Source organism: Xyrauchen texanus, chromosome 27 (genome assembly GCF_025860055.1).
Source record: "Xyrauchen texanus isolate HMW12.3.18 chromosome 27, RBS_HiC_50CHRs, whole genome shotgun sequence".
Lineage (NCBI taxonomy): Eukaryota > Metazoa > Chordata > Actinopteri > Cypriniformes > Catostomidae > Xyrauchen > Xyrauchen texanus.
The window spans coordinates 11,837,902-11,860,938 of record NC_068302.1 but is presented as its reverse complement, the minus strand read 5'-3'; the positions used below and the strand labels follow the sequence as shown (position 1 = coordinate 11,860,938).

Sequence of the window (23,037 nt, the reverse complement as noted above, 5' to 3'; positions counted from 1 at the left end):
TGTTTTACTGCAGACATTTTTCAGCTAAAACAAATATTATTTAACTACATTTATTGCTAATGTTTGGAGCTTGACATGCAAATGATGACCATTCATTTCAGTAAACGATTCAATAATAATGCTATACTGTCTTCCAAAACGACTGTGATTAGTTCATCCTGATCAGCGCTGAGAAAAGTAACAAACACCACATGTTAACGCCTTTAACGCGCATGTACAGCATCTTTCTGTTGATAACGTATTTAAATCTGAAGAGGAAACATTCATTGTCTAAACCCAAATCACCAGTAATGTCTGCTCACATATTTTATGTCAAAATATTTACCCTTGACATTAATATCATTAATATTCAAACCACGTAGCGCACCCGCACGAACGAAATGGCTGTATAACGTAATTACTCGATAATTTAATAGATTATTTATGGTTTTATTTATTTCAAAAATAGCTTCGGGAAAATATCTTGACAAAATCAATGGCGTAATGATGACGTAACGAACATCCAAATAGTCCGACAGATGGCAATGCTAATTGTTTTATTTTGTTTCACCCTACACTTCTAATTGATATATAATTATAGGACTAGATATAAAAATGAGATATAAATGACGACTGTTTTAGCAATACCGTACATGTATTTATTTCTTGTCTCTTTGACCTCAGTGCAAATCGTTCAGGGGGCAAAACAAGCTGCTAGCAGATGTAGTTGTCAATCTTGTCCGAGCGAGGGCGAAGGTGTACGACCAGTCCCGCAACTTGTAGAGGAACTATAGCTCGCCCTTGGAGCGCAGAATGTTGGGGAGACTTTGTTCTTCAACTGTCCGTTAAATTCTCCGGGGAACATTTGCTTGAAATCATGCTGTGCGTCCTGGCAAGAACTGCGGTAAGTAATGGTTGCCATATTGTATAATAGCACTAAATACCAAACGCAGTTGCTTAAACAGTTAGTTGAACGCCTGCATCTAACTACGCTATATATGCACCAGTAATGTGTGAAGCGGCCGTAACACCAATAATTAATCAACAAAAATGTCTTCTGAGTCAGTATTTACTATGGGGTAGGCCTACGCCTCTTCTGATAGTATGTCATGCATTCACGGTCATGTCTTGTCATGTTGTGAAACTATTTGTTTTTTATAAGGCGTGTAAACAAGTTTTTTAAAAATGGGGGTTATGCTACGGCTTATATCTCATTATTACAGGATTTGGCATTGTATTACATGTCCTACAAATAAAAAAATGATCATGATGAACTATTTTTAGTCAAGGACGGCCCTGGTGAAGCCCTGCCGTCTACCGAGTCCGGTGTCGGTTGTCCAGATTTCTGACCGGTCGGTGGTCCATCAGGACAGTCTGCCAAAGTTGCCCGTTCCGCCGCTAAAGCAGACATGCGTCCGCTATCTGGCCGCGCTCGAGCCGCTGATCTGCGAGGAGGAGATGTCGCACACCCGCAAGCTCATGGACGAGTTCCTGCGGCCCGGGGGTGTCGGAGAGAGACTGCAGAAGAGCCTCGAGCGCCGGGCGCGCAAAACCGAAAACTGGGTGCGTATTGCGTAAAGCGCTCACATTTGCAGGTGTGTCGATGTATTAACTCCAGGGTCTTTCCTGTTTTCCTTCAGTAACTTTTCACTGGTTAACACTACAAAAAAAGAAAGGAAAAATGAATATGCTTGTGTTGTAATAAAAATAAAAAAAAAGGATGTATATAAAAGTTTATACCAAACTTTCAGAAATATGCTTTGGGAAATCACAGGTACTTAAAGGAATATTCCGGGTTCAATTCAAGTTAAGATCAAACAACAGCATTTGTGAAATAATGTTGATAACCACAAAAGTACTTTCGACTCATCCCTCATTTTCTTAAAAAAGAAAAGAAAATGAAGGGAGACACTTACAATGGAAGTGAATGAGGCAAATTTTGGAGGGATTAAAAGTAGAAATGTGAAGCTTATAATTTTATAAAAGCACTTACATTAATTCTTCTTTTAAAACTCATGTATTATTTGAGCTGTAGAGTTGTTTAAATTGTAGTTTTTACAGTTGTTTAAGGGTTTGTTGACATTACGGCTATCTTTACACAGAAAAGATTAGTAAGTAATTTTATCACACTAAAATCATGTTAACACATGTATTGTTTACATCTTGTGTCTATACTTTTGAAACAGTGAGTATTTAAACATTTATGGATTGGATGAGTCACGTGGCAACACGTGAGGATCGGACGTGTGAACAGCGAGCTCTGCGAACTTTGCTAGTTTTGATACGCTTTGTGTTATAAACCTGTGAGATTCCATACACTCTGTTTCATAATTGTTCTAGGAAGACAATATGTCAAAGAATTCAAAATCCTCTGGCTCTGGAGACATTAAAAGACACTTACGTGTTCAAGCTGATGCCCCTCTGGATGCCTCGAGCCAGGGAGTCGATTTGGCGGGAGAGGTGAAAGAGATTCGGCGAGAATTGTTGAACATGTTGACAATGCTGATGAAGTTCGTTGTTGACTTGGAGGATCTTGCTGCAATATGTCGATCTATCATGGCCTTGAGGTGGTTATAAGAGTGGGGGATGTTGAGAAATGGATTGTTTATATGGAGTCATCGGAGAGGAAATTATCTGCTAATCTGCTAGTGACCAAGGTTGATTTGGAGCACGCCTGGGAGAAGATGGATTATATGGAGAATCGTAACTGGCAGAATAATGTCTGAATTGTTGGAATTCCTGAGGACGAAGAAGGTCGGGACATGGTGAAATTCCTGGATGGGCTCTTTCTGAATCTACTTGAAATAAAAGGCCATAAGCTTGAAATTGAACAAGCTCACAGAGTCACAGCTAGGAGATCCATTGAGGGCTAGGAGATCCATTCATCCAATAAAGATCTCTTTACATGAGGCGTGTAAAAGAAGGCTGTCTTGGAAGAACCATAGCATTTTCTTGAGAGAAACATGATCGATTCAAGGAATGCAAGAAACTCTTACATCAATGGAAGGTCGCTTTTGCTCTGATGTTCCCGCCCAAATTGAGAATAGATGATAAGGATGGCCACAATGTATTTACATCTTCCTAGCAAGCAATGTCCTTCATAAAGTCAACGAATAAGTTATTTTGTGGTTCTCATGTTGCAGCCAATTGAGCCTGACTCACTGAACAGTCATTTGACTGTTCGAGGAATTGAGCGCCTTTTTTGTTCCTTTTTGTGCTGGTTCCTCTAGAAGCTGGAGTTTGTTTTGTGTAGTAGCACTCCTTTGGGACAGTGTTGTGGATGAATCTGCACATTCTTTGTGTTTATCTTATGTTATTTATTTTTCTGAAATGTCAAAATGTGAAATATTAATATGAGTGTATTATCTCTCCCCACATGGAGATGCTTGGGTTGGGGAACCCCATAAAAAGAAGGAAAGCTCAAAAATGTGGGAAGATATGGGGTGGGCATGTTTTTTTTACTGCTGGCTCAAATAAGAGCAGGGGAGTCATTACACTGATAAGAAAGCATCTACAATTAAAATGTCTCAAACAGATTAAAGATAAATTAGGAGAGTCATTATTGTTTAAGCAGAAATTCAGGGGCAGTCTTATTTTAGATAATATTTACACACCTAACCTTGATGATCAGGGCTTTTCTATAGATCTTGAATGGATGTTGCAAGCCACTGGCCCCCATTATGACATAATATTGGGAGGAGACTTTAATCTTTTGATGCACTCAGTCCTTGATTATAGTGAAGAAAATGTATGCAAGCCCCCTAGAGCAACATTGATGCTTCACAGGATGTGTAAAAATCTTGGTCTTACAGATATTTGGAGACTTTTGAACCCATCTGGTTGCGACTATACGTTTCTTTCCTCAGTCCATAACATTTATTCTAGAATACAGGCAAATTTATACTAGAATTGCCAACAGGCAAGGCTCCGGGTCCAGAGAGCTTTGTCGCAGAATTTTTTAGATCTTATTCTACAGAACTGGCTCCAGTTTAGATGTGTATGTGCATTCTTGTTGTTTTTTGAAAGTATACTTTTTTAATGTTTTTTTATTTTATTTTATGTTCTAATTGTTGGTGAGAACTGTAGTGCGTTTGTGGGTGGGAAATGTTCAGGGGGAGTTGTTTAATGTATATAATTGATTCCATATTTTATGTTGTGTTTGTTTGTCTTATGAATGGAATCAATGAAAATTGTTAATAATAATTTTTTTTTGATTGGCCCCATTCACTTCCAGTGGAAGTGCCTCACTGGTACCTCAATTTTTGCTTTTTTTTTAAAGAAAAGTAGGGATGAGTCTAAATACATTTTTGTGGTAATCAATATTATGTGACAAATGCTGTTAACTGAGCTCAACTTGTATTGAACCCAGAAAATTCTGGAAAAAAACTGCAACACTTTACAATAAGGTTCTATTCATTAACTTTAATTAATGCATTAGTTAACATGAACTAACAATAAACAATAATTTTTCAAAGAATTTATTCATCTTGGCATAAGTATTGTATCTTAAGTACTAGAATTTATTGTTTGTTCAGTTAGTTCATATTACATTAATGTTTACAGATTGTGTACAATGTTAAAAATGTATTAGCATATGTAGAAATTTACATTAACCAAGATTAATAAATGCTGTCAAAGGATTGTTCACCGTTAGTTAATGTAAACTAATGTAGTTAGTTTTACAACAGTTGAGGTCCTCGAATCTTATTGGACAAGAAGCATTCCAAGAGTTCTGATAGCTCACACCATCAGCACTGGGCTGCTTCACTGTTTGTATCAATCAGCTTGAGCTCGTGGTGTTCCAAAATAACATATAACATCCTTAATATACCAGACACGAGCAACGTCACATGCATATAATGCCTATACTTGACACGTGAAATGTTTTTTTTGTCTTGTTGGCAGGAGTGGTGCCAGTGCCTGCAGTGCAAAATAGAATGGGTCATCCATTTACTTTCGGGGCGACAAGGCATGATGTGACAGACGCATCCAGCATAGACAGTATAATTAATTAGAATGGAAGCGATTTGCTATTGTCGTATTGTGAAGTTGACGTCTGGTGTAGATAGGCAGTGCAGATGTGTAAGAGCAGCTTGACGTGTGAATTTTCATGAATTCCTGTGATATTAAAAATGTAAACCAGCAGGTGGCGACAAAAGACCGTCTTGTGTATGCTATTAACATGTTGAGCTGACGTTGAAAAACTGTGTCAGTCAGCTCGTGAATATATTCATATGGAATTGTCTCCAACTTCATTATCGCTTGGATTGCTAATGCACTATAGCTGAGAAATAAAGTTAAACTTACAGCTTCAGCATTACTTCCGATCACAGCTGAGAGTCAGGACAGATGGAGTGACCAAACACGCTCAGGGTGCCTACCCTGATACAAGTTTTCGAGATGTGAGGAGATGTAATCTTTCAACATGGCAGAGTAGAGTCTGCTTTCTGTGATGGTGTCAAAGTAAGAGTTCCTCAAGGAATATACAAGAATGAAACTGGCGTCCTCCATTTCTTTTTTCTGACAAACAAAACACTTGAACGTGACTGAAATACTCGTAGGATAATTCAGGTTGTATGGTAGCATCACTCCACGATCGGAGCTGATTACTGTCACACTATAGCTGAGGAATAGAGTTAAACTAGCAGACGCAGGTAATCACACGCTTAGTCTTTCCCTCTCTTTCTCTCTCTTTCACTTTCTGTTGCTCTCTCTCATACACTCACACATCCTTGTTTTGCCAATAACTTGTTAGAAACAGCGTGGTTGTTACTAGTTCTAAAGTGTGGTTTTCAAAGTAATAACAGAGGCTTGGGCACATCTTTTGAACCAGTTGTATAAAACTGTTGTATTAAAGCAATATTACACTTGCAATCATACTATATTGTCCATCTATCAGCATGTCTGTGGTTACCTTTACAAATTGTGTATATAATGTTTTATCCGATAAATTAAAACATATATGGAAGGGAAAAAGTAGTCCTATAAATCATTTGTTTAACAAAAGGGATTTTAGGGCAGAAAATAATTGCTGAGTGAGATTTATTGCAATCATTAAGATTTTAAAAAGGCATATACGTGCTTTAAGCATACGGATATCCTAACTTTTACCTAACAGATATCACATAAATTGGTGACCTGTAAAATCCCATTTGTCTCTTTGACAGCCCAAGGCTCTGTAAAAAAAATCGGAGCAGCCTACTCATGTTAGCCAATCATAAAACTTGGAGATGCCTTTCTGCCTGTTAATCATTTAGCACGTTTGGGTTTGCTGACATGTCTTTAAAGGGCAGGGTTTGGAGATGCCATTGTTTACAAGAGCTTTTGCAAACAGCAGCTGATTTGGATGAAAGTCAGCTAAGTGACAAATTAGTGATTCTTACCCTCCCTGGTGCAAATAATGTCCTTTAACTTACAGACTACAGATGGACATATTTGTTTCTTTATCATAATTTTTTTTTTTTTATCCAAAAAGGGTACAACTGTAGTAACAAGGCTTTGTCCCTTTTTAAATGCACAGATGTGCTTAATTTTTTGAGAGTGTTATAAACTCCATAAATATCCTTATATATATATATATATATCAAATCCTTTTATAAAATCCTTTTGTCCTTTGATCCAGCTGTGTGATTGGTGGATGCAGGCCTATCTGGATTCTCGCATGCCAGTGGCAATGTACACTAGCCCAGGGGTCGTCTTACCTAAGATGCACTTCCAAGACCGTCAAGGACAAATGAGGTAGCCATTGTAATGTAACAGGGAATTGACATGTCTTGCTCAAGGGCAGAATGAACAGTGATGGTTCATGGATTAACTCTTTGAACCTGCAACCTCTCACCTATTAGCTCTGGCAAGCATGCACATACTGTTTATACTATATACATATATATATATATATATATATATATATATATATATATATATATATATATATCTTGAAAAGCAGAGGGTATTGATAAATACTAAGCTGTTTTCGAGAGGTTTTTAAATTGGGGGTTTTAAGTTTCACATTGACCTTTTCACAGGCTTCTTACTATGCATGGCTATTTTTGGAACTTGCGCTACTTAGGGCATTGCACTGCTTTTTTCAAAGGGATGTGTACTTTAAAACTGTTTTCTTTTCAGATTCGGCCCTGTTCCTCTTTTAGGTTTGTCCTTATATCTTTGCAGTAAACACACCAAGGACCATTTCATATACATCGTAGGAAGATACTTAAACTTACTCTGTGACAAAAAGAGCCAAACATGTTTGCTATATGAAAGTATTAGGTTTCTTGATTGGATAGAAAACCATTTGAGCAATAAACATTAACTGTGTTTTACAAAGGTGTGTGTATGTTTACATTATCTAATGTACTCTGTGTAAAATGATATGTATAGTCTGGAATTGCTGCTGTTCTATATTTGTCACTGTTTGTTTAACATATTTTGGTGGACAACCATCATTGGGGATGAAAAAAATTTGTTATATGACTAATTGAGGAATTCATCTTTTTGATTTGTTTTTTGCCAACAGATTCTAAAATCTCAGAATTTGTTTCATTTTACAGGTTTGCTGCTAAACTCATTGCTGGGGTTTTGGATTTCAAAGGCATGATTGATAGGTCAGTTTTTTCTCTTTGGGATTAAATGTTTTGATTGAGAAGTTCCACAATGTTAATCAATATGTTTGTAGCTAATTTTTTGGATTATATTAACCTTACAATAAGATAAAGAAACACAGTTAACAGCTATTTCAATTGTTAAGTAATTTTTTTATGTAAAGTGTACAGTACATCCTTGTCAGTTTATTTTAATGTATATTCTTCGTCAAATGGTTACGATTTTCTGTGGCACAGTCAAACATTGCCTGTGGAATATTTGGGTGGCAAGCCTTTGTGCATGGACCAGTACTACCAGGTGCTATCGTCATGTCGTATCCCTGGACCCAAGAAAGAAACTGTAGTGAACTACGCCATTGAAAAGACCCCCCCTACGCACATCACAGTGGTCCACAACTTTCAGGTGCTTTCAAAAGAGCAGAATAACGTTTTGACATATTTTTTGACTCTTTAAACTTAAGGCTTTCATTGTGAGTATGATATTGCAAACACATTTCCAGTTAGTTTATGTACACTGATAGACAAGTATATGTAATAACTGGAATATTCATTTGTTCCATATAAATTCATATACATATGTAGTATTTTGAAATTATGAGTTGAGGATTTGTTTTTTGACAAATTACATTGATTGTCCACTGTGTTGTAAAAGTCGACTTGTTGAAAAATCATCTAAGAAGAAAAATCTAAATGCTGATGTTAATTTACCTTAAGTTAGATAAATAAAGATTGATTTTTCTCTCTTTCTCTCTTTGTATTTCTCAGTTTTTTGCTCTGGATGTGTACAACAGTGATGGTACTCCACTGACTGTTGATCAGATCTATGTTCAGCTGGAGAAGATCTGGAACTCTTCCCTTCAGACCAATAAAGAGCCAATTGGCATTCTGACTTCCAACCACCGTAACACATGGGGAAAGGCCTACAACAACCTTATCAAAGGTGAGTTGTATGAAATTCAGCAAATGGTGAACATGCTGTAATTTTGATAGGATAGAAAAGAAGCCAAATAAAAATACAGAATATAATTTTTTAGAAATGTACTGATACCAACTGAAGACCGATGCAAGTTCCAAGTAACTATTTTTAGTTACTTTAGTGTAGAGTTACTTTAAAATGAACCCAGCTAACACGTATGATTCGTTATTTGATCATAATGTTCTTTGCATCACAGAGTGGGCAGTGTGTCCACAATTCAATGTTGATTGAATATTTTGGGTTTGTTGTGTTAAGCCTAAGAGAGTTCGATGTTCATTTGATTGCTTTATCCTGTGTTGTTATTGGGCTAAGTAAAAGTGACAGAATATAACTCATATCCTATTTTTCATTGTCTAACCGATATCATTTTTTGAGTCGCTGTCTTTAGGACAATGACGTCCTTCTGGTGCGAGTCTGATAAAAGCACTCTCCCTCAAACACAAGCATGCACAGGGAGAGAGAAAACACATATTTTGAGTCAAGTTGGATGAAATGAAAACTCATGTTTTAGTTGTAATAACTGGAGATGATCACAATCAAAACAGCCTTACATGGACAAGAACTAACAAAGACACAGTGAAAATGTGAGCATCATATACACAAGGTTTACAAGACTAGTAACAAGACACACCTGGGCAGAACTTCAAAATAAAAGACACACACAAGAAGCCTACAAGGAATGTCCCATATATGACAAGGGTTGGACTGTAACGGAATATATGTAATGGTGTTACGTATTCAGAATACAAAAATAAAGTAAGTGTATTCAGAATGCTGTTACTTTATAACATTGTGTTAAAATATTTTTGAATACTTCTCTTATAATGAACACAAAATAAGGCAGAAAAAATGTACTGTCAATCAATTGAGAAACTAGAAATGCATGCTGCATATTGTCCTCTTGTTCTCTCTTCCCCAGAGCAGCTGCAGCGCATGAGCATGAGCAGTGTTGCCAGGGTGTCATGCCTAGCAACACTGGGCTAATTTAATTTGAACCCAGGATTAAAAACATAATCCCGGGTTAAAATTATTGCATCCAGGTTGTGGTTTTTGGGATTCTTTAAAAATGAACCCCAGTCACCAGAATGTTTTAATGGTAGTCACTAGATAATGAAAATAAAATGTCTTAGCCATGTATAATAATTCCATAATTTAATGTCTGGCAACAGCATTGGAATGTTGTTGTCTCAATCAGCACGCTGTCAGCTGTGCAAAAAAATCAATATACCCAAATCTTTCACAAATATTACATTCCGCATAATACATAGTTTCTCGTGATTTGAATTACTGTGTAAATACATTTATTTAACACATCATACAAAGTGATTAATACAAATATAAAAAATTGACAATTAAAATCAAAGGAGTAAAATAATTAAAAGCACCCAAAAAATAAAAGTGTCAGTAAAAAACTAAGTAGAAAATACAAAGAAGGAATAGACCTAAATAATGAAGCAAGCTTAGTTAAAATCATTCATATACTACATTGTTGTCACAGGACCTCAATATGTTGCATGTTCATTTCTGCCAGTTATTATCTCGAAAATATGGTTATTATGCATTTCTTATCCAATTTTGTGTCAAAATGTAATAATCTTTTTCAGTTCATTAAAATAATGGGTTAAGAAATATACTAAAATACAAAAAAATTAAAAAACATTAAAAATGCCATTCGGAACATTCACAAACAACCCTGCTTGGTAGCTACAGTGTCACCACTAGGGGCTTTTTGGTCCTGGAAGTACAGGCAGGACCCAAAACTGACAGAAAGTGAAGGATATTTTGTAGTTGACTGCAAATTGTCTTCTGTTTGCCTTCTGCCTTCCATAAAGAAAAGCATCAGGATCCAACTCCACATCTAATTTAAAGAAATTAAGGTTGTGGTAAGTTCATGAAATTTGCTGACAAATAGCAAGCTGGCCATTTAGACTAATTTAGATGTGTGGTGGAACGATCCACCCCTTCCCTTTTGTCATTGTTGCCCCACCTCTGAGGACATATAGTACTGTGCAAAAGTTTTAGGCACTTGTGAAAAATGTTGCATAGTGAGGATGTCTTCAAAAATAATGGCATAAATTGTTTTCATTTATCACTTAATGTCATACAAATTCCAGTACATAAAAACATAAAAGAGCTAAATCAATATTCGATGTGACCACTTTTGCATTCAAAAAAGCCCCAATTCTCCTAGGTACACCTGGACACAGTTTTTCTTGGTTGTTGGCAGGTAGGATGTTCCAAGCTTCTTGGAGTTCTTCTATCTATTTAGGCTGTCTCAATTGTCTCTTTATGTATCTCAGACTGACACAATGTTCAGTTGGGGGCTTTGTGGGGACGATGACATCTGTTGCAGGGCTCCCTGTTCTTCTATTCTAATCTTTTCTATTTGCAAAAAGTAATGTTTGGGAGTCTAACATTGACCCTGGAGGTGCCGAAGGGCAAGCTGGAGACCTTGGAGGTGCTAGCAGACGAACTTGAGACCATGAGTGAGCAGGTGAGCGACCAGGAGATCAGGGCAGATCGTCAGAAGACCTGGGCAGAGCCGGGGACAGCCAGGAGAACACAGGGGATCTGCCGGATGACCAGGAGACCACGGTGGCGCAGGTGGAGACCCAGATGGAGGCCATGGACCTGGGGACCAAGAAGTTGCAGGTAGATCAGAAAACCACGGTGGATCCAGTGCACCAGGGGTGTCGGAAGAAGGTCAAGGCGGCTGAGGTCTCTGGGGCAAGGGCAAGGCAACAGGGGACTCTGTAGCGAGCATAGGGGCCCCCTTCTCTGGGACCACCGAAGCAGTAGCGACTGGGACCACAGGGGAAGCTGCAGTAACTGGGACCACATGGCAATCTGCAGTATTATAAACCTCAGGGGCGGTGACCTTGGTGGGATGAGAAGGTATCCATGCCATAACGACAGGAGCTGATGCCTTTCTCCTCCTCTTCTTTCTCTTAGAGCCCATCATCGTGAGAGCACTGGTTGCCGTAGTGGGGGTTTTGCTGTATCCAACCATGTTAGATTTGGCCAAAGTAGTACGAGTAGTATGGTGTGACAGGGCGGAGGGCGGGCCGGTTCATGATTATGCACACTTATCAGGCTAATTAAGCCTCCGAGAGGGATAAAGTCAGACTGCGGATGGTGGTACGACAGAGAGAGATCGTTTACGTGCAGCTGACCGTCATGTGTGTGTTTGAGTCTTTTGTTTGAGTTTTTCATTAAACAATTATTTATATTGTCAAGCCGGTTCTCGCCTCCTCCTTTCGCTTAATCCCCTTTACGTATGTGTAATATGCAAATCTGAATTCAGTCACTGACTTACAAGGTTAACAAGACTAGTAACAAGACACACATGGGACATATCAACAAGGGAAATGAGAAACTATGGCACAACTTCAAAATAAAACGCACACAAGAAACCTATCACCCTCTACTGGACACAGGTGAATGTCCTATATATAACACTATTCTAAATTGGTTTTCTTCTTTTCTTGCTGTTCTGTCAAAATGATGGGGAAAAAAATTTAATACACTTTTAAATAAATCATGGATGAATGACAAGTGCTTGTGAAAGCTATCTTTCGCTCACAGAAATAAGCGTGCAAGCAGAGAGAGAGAGAGAGAGTGCAATGCGCCACATCATTATGTTTATGTACTTGTACTTGTTTATGACACCGATACTAAGTACGATACCAAGTACCCCATACACCCCCCACCCCAGTATTGTTGCATCTCTAGGATTTTGGCATTTAATCTTTGCATTTTAATGTGTACATTTTGTTTTTAAATTTGGGTTTATCCAGCAAAACTGTTTCTGATTTGGCTACAGGATTTGTACATTGTTGCTTTACTCTTTTCTGTTTTCCATTGTAGATCATAAATTAATTATTCAGTACAGGGCATTGTGTTTACTGCTTTTGATTGTGTCTGTGTCTCTCATCTTTAAACTGTTTTAGACAAGATAAATAAGGAGTCAGTGCGAGTAATCCAGAAGAGCATCTTCACTGTGTGTCTTGATGCTCCAATGCCACGAGTTTCAGATGAGATGTACCACAGCAAAGTGGCTGCTCAAATGCTCCACGGTGGAGGCAGTCGCTGGAATAGTGGCAACCGCTGGTTTGATAAAACACTGCAGGTTACCATCATGCATTTTAAGCAATTGTTACATACTTTGTGTGATCACTGAATCCAGTATACCCACATGACATAAATGAATCCACTGTTTACTGTTATATGTTCACTGCATCTTAGCTGTATCTGGTGTAAAGACTAATGTATACCTGGTCTGTTTCCCACAGTTCATAGTTGGGGAGGATGGATCATGTGGACTCACCTATGAACATGCTCCAGCTGAGGGACCTCCCATTGTTTTCCTAGTGGACCATGTTGTTGACTATATGTAAGAACATAGCATAATGCTCTTCCTCATGAGATAATATACATCATATTTACTGCAGGTTTATACATTCACATTTATTGGCACATGTTAGACATTGATTGATTGGATACGTTAAATGACCATCAATATCAGAACTAACAAGCAAGCATTTCCTGTGAGTTTTAAAAGGTTAGAGGAATATTTAAGGAACACAGGGCACTTAATACCCATTGATGAAGTACGTGTGTGTATATATATATATATATATATATATATATTATAGTTATGATTCCAAAATGTTACATTTCAAGTACTGTTTAATTAGGACCGCTTATTCTTTTTTTTATTAATGACATCTTTAGGATTTAGAGAGTAATGGTAACTTAATGAAAATTTGTAAGAATATTACTTAAGCTTAAAGTTACACTCAGTAATTTTTTTAATTGTCATCTTGGACATATGCTGACTACTAGTGGTGTGGATGCAGCATCATTCCAACACAATAGTTTTCAGTTACAGATGCCATTATAGAAATTCACTTTTGACAGTCAGCCATAATTAGTGAAAGTTTCAAATAACAGAACAGTAACTGAAATCAATGGAGAAGTATTTGGCTGGTCATGTTATCATAACATTGCAGCCCCCATAAGGGGTAGAGGTTGACCGATATATTTGTTTTACCGATTAATCTGTGCCGATAGTTGTTTTTTGGAACTATCGGTTATCCGCAAAACTTATTTTTTTATCATTCCTATGTGGCCGGCTCTGGAAGATTCTTCAGTTAATACGGCTTGGTTCTACACTAAAGTATCAGAGCAGCCTCTCAAAGTGAAATAAAAACAATCACGTAGGGATTTGCTGTATCTAAATCTTTCATCATTGGCTTTATTCATCCATATTTTTATCCTCACTTCAATGCATATTTTGTTGTTCTGATATGATAGTCAAGTGTTTTAAAGTGAAGTGAGGGCATGAAAAGAAATTGCAACTATATGGAAACGTGCTTCATCAGCACAAACATCATGTCTCCAACTTCATATCTTGTGAATATAAATAAACCTTATTCCTCATTAAACCTCAACTGGTTAAAATTAAAAGCAAAACAAAACCCTTCATCTGGTGAAAAATGCCTTTAAAATATATTTGGTAAATATTTAAAAATACAGCATTGTAATGAAATCCAGTCGCCATCATTTCAAAATAAGAGTCCCTGGTGTTTTTTGGGCTTATTTATAGTTAAAAGTCCCATGTTATTCACCAAATCTAATTATTTTCTGTTTATTATTGGTATTTTGGTTGAATAATAAACTGCATATGGAATTGTATTAATGTTGGACTCTTGTAGCCTTTTTGTCTGTCCTTCAGTGTAAAGAAACACTAAGAAAACTTTGTAAAATTCTATAAAATATTTTTAAAAACTACTGGCCAATTAATCGGTATTGTAAAAACGCTGAGTGCACCTTTAAGTTGAGTAGACAATTATTATTGTATTTTGTATTTTTATTTTACAATTTGAAATAACAATTAGTATTTACAGTCCTCCCCTTTAATTAACTTATTTAATTTATTTTGCTTTCCTAACTCAGCACGATTATATGGTAAATTGGATCTTATTATTTGGATTCAGTATTGTTTGCAAAGTATCACAACAGACCTGCGACCCATTTTTAGGTTGTGACCCACCAGTTGAGAATTACTGCTTTTTTGCCGTTTTGTTTTTATTGTTATTGTTCAAAATGTTTGTGGTATGCATGATATCTGTCACAGGAAGAGAACAGAGATGGTACGGACTCCAATGATTCCACTGCCAATGCCACAAAAGCTCAGATTCAACATCACACCTGAAGTCAAGAAGGACATTGAGAAAGCCAAACAGAACATGAACATGTGAGGAATTTCAAACTCTTTCTATTTAAAAACAGTTATAACATGCTCTTGGAAATGAATCAATAACTGCTTGAATATTAAATAATGTACGTTCTTCATCCTCTTAATGGCCAGTTATTACCACTTTATAATACAGTCTCTCAACCCTCTGTATAGAATGGTGCATGAACTGGATGTTCGAGTGCTCAACTTCTCACATTACGGAAGGAAATTTCCTAAGTCTTATAAAATGAGTCCAGACGCATTCATTCAAATGGCTCTGCAGTTGGCATACTACAGGTGAATTTGACATCCTTGTGCTAAATAAAGTGGTATAAACACACCTCTGATGAAATGTCCCTACAAATCATGTTTATTAAATTTGTATACTTTCAGATACAGTATTTTTTTTTTCACCTGAAATGTTTTTATGAATCTCTCACCTCATTCCGTAGGTTGCTTGTATGCCATTTTTTGCCACATTTCTTCATCAATTACTTTAAAGGTGACGTATGTAATTCTTTTTTAAATTTAAACTAGTCTAGTTTAATGTGCAGAGACTACTATAAGTAAGCCATTCATAGGTTGACTCCTCCAAAGAGCGTTTTACTTTTTTACCATGCTATTTGGTGGCACTAGTTGTGCAGATATCACATACTTCACCTTTAAAATATGTAATGCATTTTGGTAATGGAAAATTGCAGAAAATGGCCAATGGTGAGCAGTGATACAGTTTCAAGAAGCTGGATTTTCTGCTGTTTTTCTTTTAAATTACTAATTTGTCAGTAATGTCATTTTTCTTTTTTCACAATAGTAACAACAATTGATTTATTATAATAATAGTAAACAACTTATTTCAGCTTTTGCTACATGTTTGTAACATGTTGAAACATTCATAATGACACAACATTATGTCATTAATTAAGTTTTATACCTTATTGCAAGATGCTTCTAGTGCCCATAACCATGCCAATTCACTGATTATTGATCTTGTTTGTATGTTAGGATGTATCAAACATGCTGTCCAACATACGAGAGCGCCTCCTTACGCATGTTTAAACTGGGAAGAACCGAAGCCATTCGTTCCACCACTACAGAGTCACTCCAGTTCACACAAGCCATGGATGATCCATCAAAACATGTAAGAGTTTAGATTTTAACAGCATTCTCAATGGTGACCCTTGTGTAAGTTACATTTTCCATGATAACGGGAAAATAATGCATGATCACTTATGTATCAATCTTGTTTCAAATGCAGAATAGTGAGAAGGCAGCACTGCTCGAAAGGGCAATCAAAGTCCACAGAGAGAACACACACATGGTGAGTATCTCATCGTATTATCTTAAAAAAGCCAAGCTCTTGTTTATGAACATCACTCTGTTTTGCGTACCATTCAACTTCCTACTTGGAAAAGTGCAATAGAACGGCACCTGAAATTGCACTTTCAAACTCATGTGGAAATCTACAACTTTGATATCACTGAGATGCAGGAGTATGACGTCACATGAAGCAAATTTTTTTAAGCAAATAAAATAGTATGCATCAATGAGTCAAAGTTCCATCTTTACATGATAATAAAACCTGTTTAGGAAACTTAACAGAGACAGATGTGTAAAACACTGTAAATTATCTTTGTTGATAATTGTTCACCTGTGAAACAAATATACATCGAATTGAGTTTTTTGTCCTCTGCAATTTGGTTGCTAGGAGACTTTTTTGGTCACAATCGAACAACGGAAAAGCTAACAATTGCTTTGCTATTTTGCCTCCATATAAGTCATCTTCCAAGCATTGGGCAATGGGAAGCCCTTTATGGTCAGAAGAGAGATGTCAAATAGGAATATCCCACATCCTACTTTAAATGGAACACTGAAATAGTCACCAACACTCTTAATAAATCTTATCTAAGTGTAATGCATTGTTTTATTTAATGTTATTGTGTTGAATTTGTGTTGTTTTTGGCCTCCTCGTGATATCTTGACCTCTGTTTTTTGTAATCAGGCCATTCATGGTCAGGGTATAGAGAGGCACCTGCTGGGTCTGAAGATGATAGCCATTGAGGATCTGACATCTCTGCCTGAGATCTTCATGGACACATCCTTCGCTGTGGCATCACATTTTAATATGTTCACTAGCCAGGTTTGTAGAATCCCATCCTCTGAGTGGAGCTAAAGTCCTGAAGTCGTTACTCCAAATCAAACATTCTAGAAAGACTATTTAACTTCTAGTGCCACCACTTTGTTTTTCAAACGAGCCATATTCTACACTTTTGTAGCATGCAGTAATGTAGTTTTACATGACCATAATCCACCCTCTCTCTGACACTTAAGGCTAGACTACAGTATACTTCATGTTTTGCTGTGACTGGGCAGATCAAGTTGCTAATCTCTGAATATGTTGCAATGTAGGCAACTATTTGATAATGTGAAGATTTCTGAATCAGCCATTTTAGTTTGTTTATATACAAGCTCTGAGTTGACAGAGGAAGGAGTGTTGTGTTGTGTTGTGAGTGTTAGAGTATGGGTTGTACTCTGTTCCATGATATGACCCCTTTTAAAGGCCATCTGGAGACTGCACTGTAACTTAATGTAATTTAATACCTCACAAGTCATTCTGGCTTGTTGGTGCCCTTTGGTATACTTTACACTTTGCAAAGATTGGCTAAATCTGACTGGGTTACAATAACTGTTCCCCTGATGACATATCTGTGCTATAGGGAAACATCTTTTAACTCCAGCAACTGGTTTGGAATTGGTTTTGCAATTGTATTTGTACTTTGCTTATCATACTATTACTATTTGTATTCTATTCCTAGCTGCCTGCTGTAAGGAGATGATATATGCACTTTTCAAATGAATAGATCATCTATTATGAGCTTAAATGTAAATGTAAAGATACTACAGCATATGGAAACATAGCTTTTGAACACAAAAAAGTGGTGTAAATCTGATGTTTTTATTTTTAACTTAACCCTTTAAGCTCTAAATGTGTTTATATAAAGGCTTCTAACTCAACTAAAAAGAAAAGGAGTGTCAATTGTTTGATATAATTAAAAAAATACTTTCACAATTTACATTTTTAAGAAACTGTTGAAAAATCTCTCACACACACACACACACACACACACACACACACACAAAAAGTAATAATTAACTGACACCTGTATCTGAGTTAAATGTTGTGTTGATACAATAAAGCAATCAAAAGTTATAGCTTTACAAATATAATTTATCCTAATGTACAAAAACATCTCCAAACAAATAAAATAATTGTACATTACACATCCAAACACAACAATGACTAAAGGCATGCTTTCTCTGCAAAACATGCAGGCATGAGTAACGAGATCTTATTTGGTTCCATTCTGTGTCATTTGAGTCATCATTGAGTCTGTGTCATGTACTTGGTGCCACCTCCTGGTGGCCAAACATAATTAATGTGAACTGTCCTTTCTACCAATTATTTGATGACTTCCACCTCTGGTTGCAGCGATCTGAATCCTAATATGATTTGTTTAGTGTTCCGTAATGCTGGGCATTGTACTACATTATTTCCATGTGCTGCTTGCACATTGTTTTTGCGTGGATTATCTAATGATCTATGCATCTGATTATGTTGTGTGTGGGCTCGTTTTAATGGGAAACCCCTCCTCTAAGTAACAGTATGTGATATTTTATGTTCTGTGTCATGAAGTTTTAAGTGAAAACACAGCATATAAGCAACACATGTAACATTTATGTCAAAGACATATACTTAGCTATGGAATGATTTTCCGGACATTATTCAAAAGGAATTGCAAATTGTATTTGCAATTGCGTTTTCAATTTGTGGACGCATAAAATGTGACATAATCCAAACGCAATTGCAAATCGCGCATTACCGTTTGCATTTTCGTTTAAGCGAACGCACAGTGACTGCCAGATTTCAAATGGAAAAGCAAAGTCCATTTGCAACTGTGTTTCCCATATCTTACGAGTTTTGGCCCTGTCATATTTAAATAGCAATTTCAATTACCATGTCTGCTTTTTCACTTTCTCAGCGTGGCGTATGTAGCCAGCCAAAACTCAAGTGGAATACTAATTCCCTTAGTATTTCCATTTCCGATGCCTTACACGGAAACCTGTCAATCAGGGTCAAGGGTGGGATTATGCTATGGGGTGTGTTTGTCTTGGGAAGTGACGTCACTCACAGTCGACGGTCAAGAGTCATTATATAAACAAGCATTAAAATTAATGGACCAGAAATCTGTAAGATGGCATCACTGCATCATTCTAAGGAAGCATAATATCTTGAGTTTTGACAGTTTTGTAAATTTTTCTTTTTTAAAACTAATTTTTAAGTGTGTGAACAACGTTGCACCAGAAATATTCTGTCAACTAGTACATAAACAAAAGAGCGGAATAAGAACTAGAGGCACAATAAGTGGAAACTATAGCCGCAAAACGTAGAACAACATTTGGTCAGACATCATTTTCAGTAAGAGGCATACATTTGTGGAATGCATCTGAAATTAAAACATTGACAGACTTCAAGGTTTTTAATACCCATTTAAAGCAATGGCTGAAACTGAAACAACTTTGTGAACACTGACTGTACAGGACATAACACAATGCATACAAACATAATGTTGCATATGTGAGCACGCACAGACATATGCACCCTTTTGTGTTCTTGTATTGTTAAATGTGTCTAGACTTTGTTTTATAGTGACTTCCACATCTACTTAAGCCCATATCTTATTTCATATATGGGATGTATTTGTTGTATGTATTTTATTAATTATAAATCTTAAACTCAATACTCTGTAATTTTTGTTTTAAATTTATAAGCCTAACCAGGGACAGGGGTTGCAAATTAGTCATGGCTAGAAACATGTATGCGTGGCATCTACTTTGTAGGCCTATTCTTTATAAAGCAATGTTCTATGCATTTGTCCCTGTCAAATAAACATTAAAATAAATACAAAATAAATAAAGAGGTGATGCCCTGAACAGACGCCGGTTTATTTGATCTTGACCGTCGACTGTGAGTGACGTCTCTTCCCAAGACAAACACGCCCCATAGCATAATCCCACCCTTGACCCTGATTGACAGGTTTCCGTGTAAGGCATCGGAAATGGAAATACTAAGGGAATTAGTATTCCATTTGAGTTTTGGCTGGCTACATACGCGACGCTGAGAAAGTGAAAAAGCAGACATGGTAATTGAAATTGCTATTTAAATATGACAGGACCAAAACTCCTAAACACTTTGCTTTTCCATTTGAAATCTGGCAGTCACTGTGCGTTCGCTTAAACGAAAATGCAAACGGTAATGCGCGATTTGCAATTGCGTTTGGATTATGTCACATTTTATGCGTCCACAAATTGAAAACGCAATTGCAAATACAATTTGCAATTCCTTTTGAATAATGTCCGGAAAATCATTCCATACTTAGCTATTACTCGCTATATTTTTGTGAGTAAAACAAATAGGCTGGTTGTATTCTACTCTTTGAGATATTTCCAAAAACATATTAAACATGGCTATTTGATCAGTTTGTTGTTTTTACCGATATATAATATTTTACCGACAATAATATGTATCGTGCAGTTTTTTCTATAATTAATAAAAAAGGAACATTTCTGATTTGTCTGCAAATTTCAAAGCACTTGTTCAGTTTTGGTCATAATGCCTTCATGCAATGTAAAGTACAGTTTCTAAGCTTTAAAACAATACATATTTTGTGTTGGAGGGCAGGAGTTTAAAAAATGAAGACTCCAAAAGAATGTCAGAGGTGGAAAATTTTGATAAAAGATTACAAAGACAATAATCTTTTAATTGGAATAATGTGCACTGATGGATTGTGCATAATAATAGCAGGAATGTGCATTAAGAAATTAAATAGTGTCAATTTCGATTTCATGTTGACTGTAAATAGAGCATTTGTGTTTATTAAAGCATTGTGCTTGTTCTGTATTGTGGTTTTCAGGTCGGATCAAAAACAGACTGTGTTATGTGTTTTGGACCCATGGTTCCAGACGGTTATGGTGTCTGCTACAACCCCATGGATGACCACATCAACTTTGCTGTTACAGCCTTTAATAGCTGTGAGGAAACCAATGCCACTAAACTGTCCCAGTTTCTAGAGGATGCTCTTCTGGACATGAAGGCTCTGTTGGAGAAGGTGTCTAAAACCAGTGAGTGATGCTTCATTAGTGGGAGAAGAAACTCAGGAGAAGGCCTGATAACCATTCAGACTTGAGTGGAAAACTCTTTTGGTTTCAGTGTCATTAAACAGACATTTAACACATCTTTAGGCAAAAGGAAATTACTTTTAATACCAATTTATGGACTAAAAGGCTACTACAACGACAATTGGGAACAGCCAGAAATCGATATCAAAAGAAATGTCTGTTTGAAAAGGCCATTTAAATAGTCTGATACCACATCAAGTTAAGGAGTTTTATGGTATTTTCACAGATAGTAAGTAGGAGTGGTTATGTAAAACTATATAAGAGTCATGCAGACTTATTATAAATTGCTCTGATGAGAGTTCTTCAGCTTTATGTGGAAATTATTTTAATTTGTAGATGTGTTGTTCAAGTTGTTTATTGATTTCTTTGTGCTTTACGATCTGCTGTAAACATGTATAAATAATTGACAGTTTACACAGACTTACTCATGTTCATTAAAATAAATATATAGAAGCACTTAGATATGAATAATAACTAGTACATTTTTATTTGCTTTTAAATGATAAGACAAAACAGACTGAATACTTCAGATTATATCTTTGATATGAAGTTAATAAACCCTATCAATTGAAACTGTGGTGTTATTGGCTAAACTTTTAAAACATCTTGGTAGCACCTCATGAACTAAAAGCAAGATGTGTCTTTACTTCTCTGGGCAGCTTGATAGAAAGACTTTGCAATGGCAAGATAGGGGCAAGGACATGCTGTTCAATAAAGAGCCAGGGAGGAGCTCTCTCAGGTGGAAGCAACCAATGCGCCAAATGTCTTTATAGTAAAACAAATTCTTGGGGAGACCTAACCCAACTTTGTCAATTGGCCTGTGTAACTTGTTAAAATGCATCCGAGGATGTTTACTATTCCAGTTAAAGGATTTAGTTGTACTTTCAAATTTTTATAATAAAAGAGTAGAACTTCAATGAGGAGATACTGTAGTAGGTAGATGAATTTTGGAATACAATTCATTTTAATAGCATTAACCTTCCCATTCATAGGTAAATGTAATGAAGCCCACCAGCCCACATCACTCGAAAACCTTTTTACTAAATGCTCCGTTACTGTCAGAGCCAAAGCTTCAGATTTAGACCAACTGGCTCTGTATCCTGAGAACTTAGAAAAGGAATGAATAAGGAATGGTTCTGTTGAGGCAAAGTATAGATCTAGTAGTGTCGGAGATGTCTAATAAAATATCGTGTGTAAATCAAAAGCTTATGCGCCACACGTCCCGCCACCACCCCTGGAAAATTATCCTCCTTTCTTATAGCGCCTGCTAATGTTTCCAATGTTTCCAGAACAATAATGGGAAAAGAGGGCAACCCTAACGGGTGCCCCTATCCAGAGTAAAATGATCTGAAATTAATCCATTTGTTTGTACCACTGGTACCGGGTGTCTATAAAGTAACTTAATCCATCCAATAAAAGTATTCCCGAACCCTTATATTTCCAAAATCTTAAAAAGACAATCCCATTCTACCATATCGAATGCCTTTTCAGCATCAAGTGAGATGGCAGCGACAGGAGTCCGTTCATTCACCTACAGAGCTAAAATATTCTTCTAAAAATCTTTGTTTGTGTTCAGCAGAAGAAAGAAAGTCATTTACATCTGGTATGCATGAGAGTAAGTAAATGATGAGAGAATTTTCATTTTTGGTTTATCTATCCTATTAAAGGTTTAAAATGTATTGTTAAAAATCTGTTTGCCCATGGAGAAAGTGAATTGGATTTTTAATTCCTGAACTGTTGCTCTATATTGAAGAATTACCCAACACTGGCTGAGCAGACACAGGAAGTCAGTGCTGTCAGTCTTTTAATTTGTTTAATGGAATTGGTGTGTGTATGCTGTTGTTTACCCAACTGGACATGCTTCAGTATTACACTCCACTACCTCTGCAGGTCTGGGTGGAGACTGACAGGCACTATCTCCGACCACCATTTCCAGGTTCCCCTCTCCTCCCTCTATCCTCTGTGAGCAGTATAGCACTCTCCTCACTACACCTCCCCCACAAGAC

The 23,037-nt window shown here is 36.7% G+C and overlaps 1 protein-coding gene across 1 annotated transcript; it reads left to right on the top strand.

Annotated features, from left to right (window-relative positions):
* Nucleotides 1–536: 536 nt before the first annotated feature.
* zgc:154046 (Carnitine O-acetyltransferase-like) lies at nt 537–21,617 on the top strand. Its single transcript, XM_052094384.1, has 14 exons — nt 537–883; nt 1,264–1,542; nt 6,602–6,717; nt 7,530–7,583; nt 7,818–7,983; nt 8,346–8,520; nt 12,507–12,685; nt 12,849–12,949; nt 14,696–14,815; nt 14,972–15,094; nt 15,800–15,935; nt 16,053–16,115; nt 16,797–16,934; nt 20,767–21,617. Exons 1-14 carry the CDS (start codon nt 857–859, stop codon nt 20,980–20,982), a joined length of 1,893 nt encoding a protein of 630 aa, XP_051950344.1. The 5' UTR covers nt 537–856; the 3' UTR covers nt 20,983–21,617.
* The last annotated feature ends 1,420 nt before the right edge of the window (nt 21,618–23,037 follow it).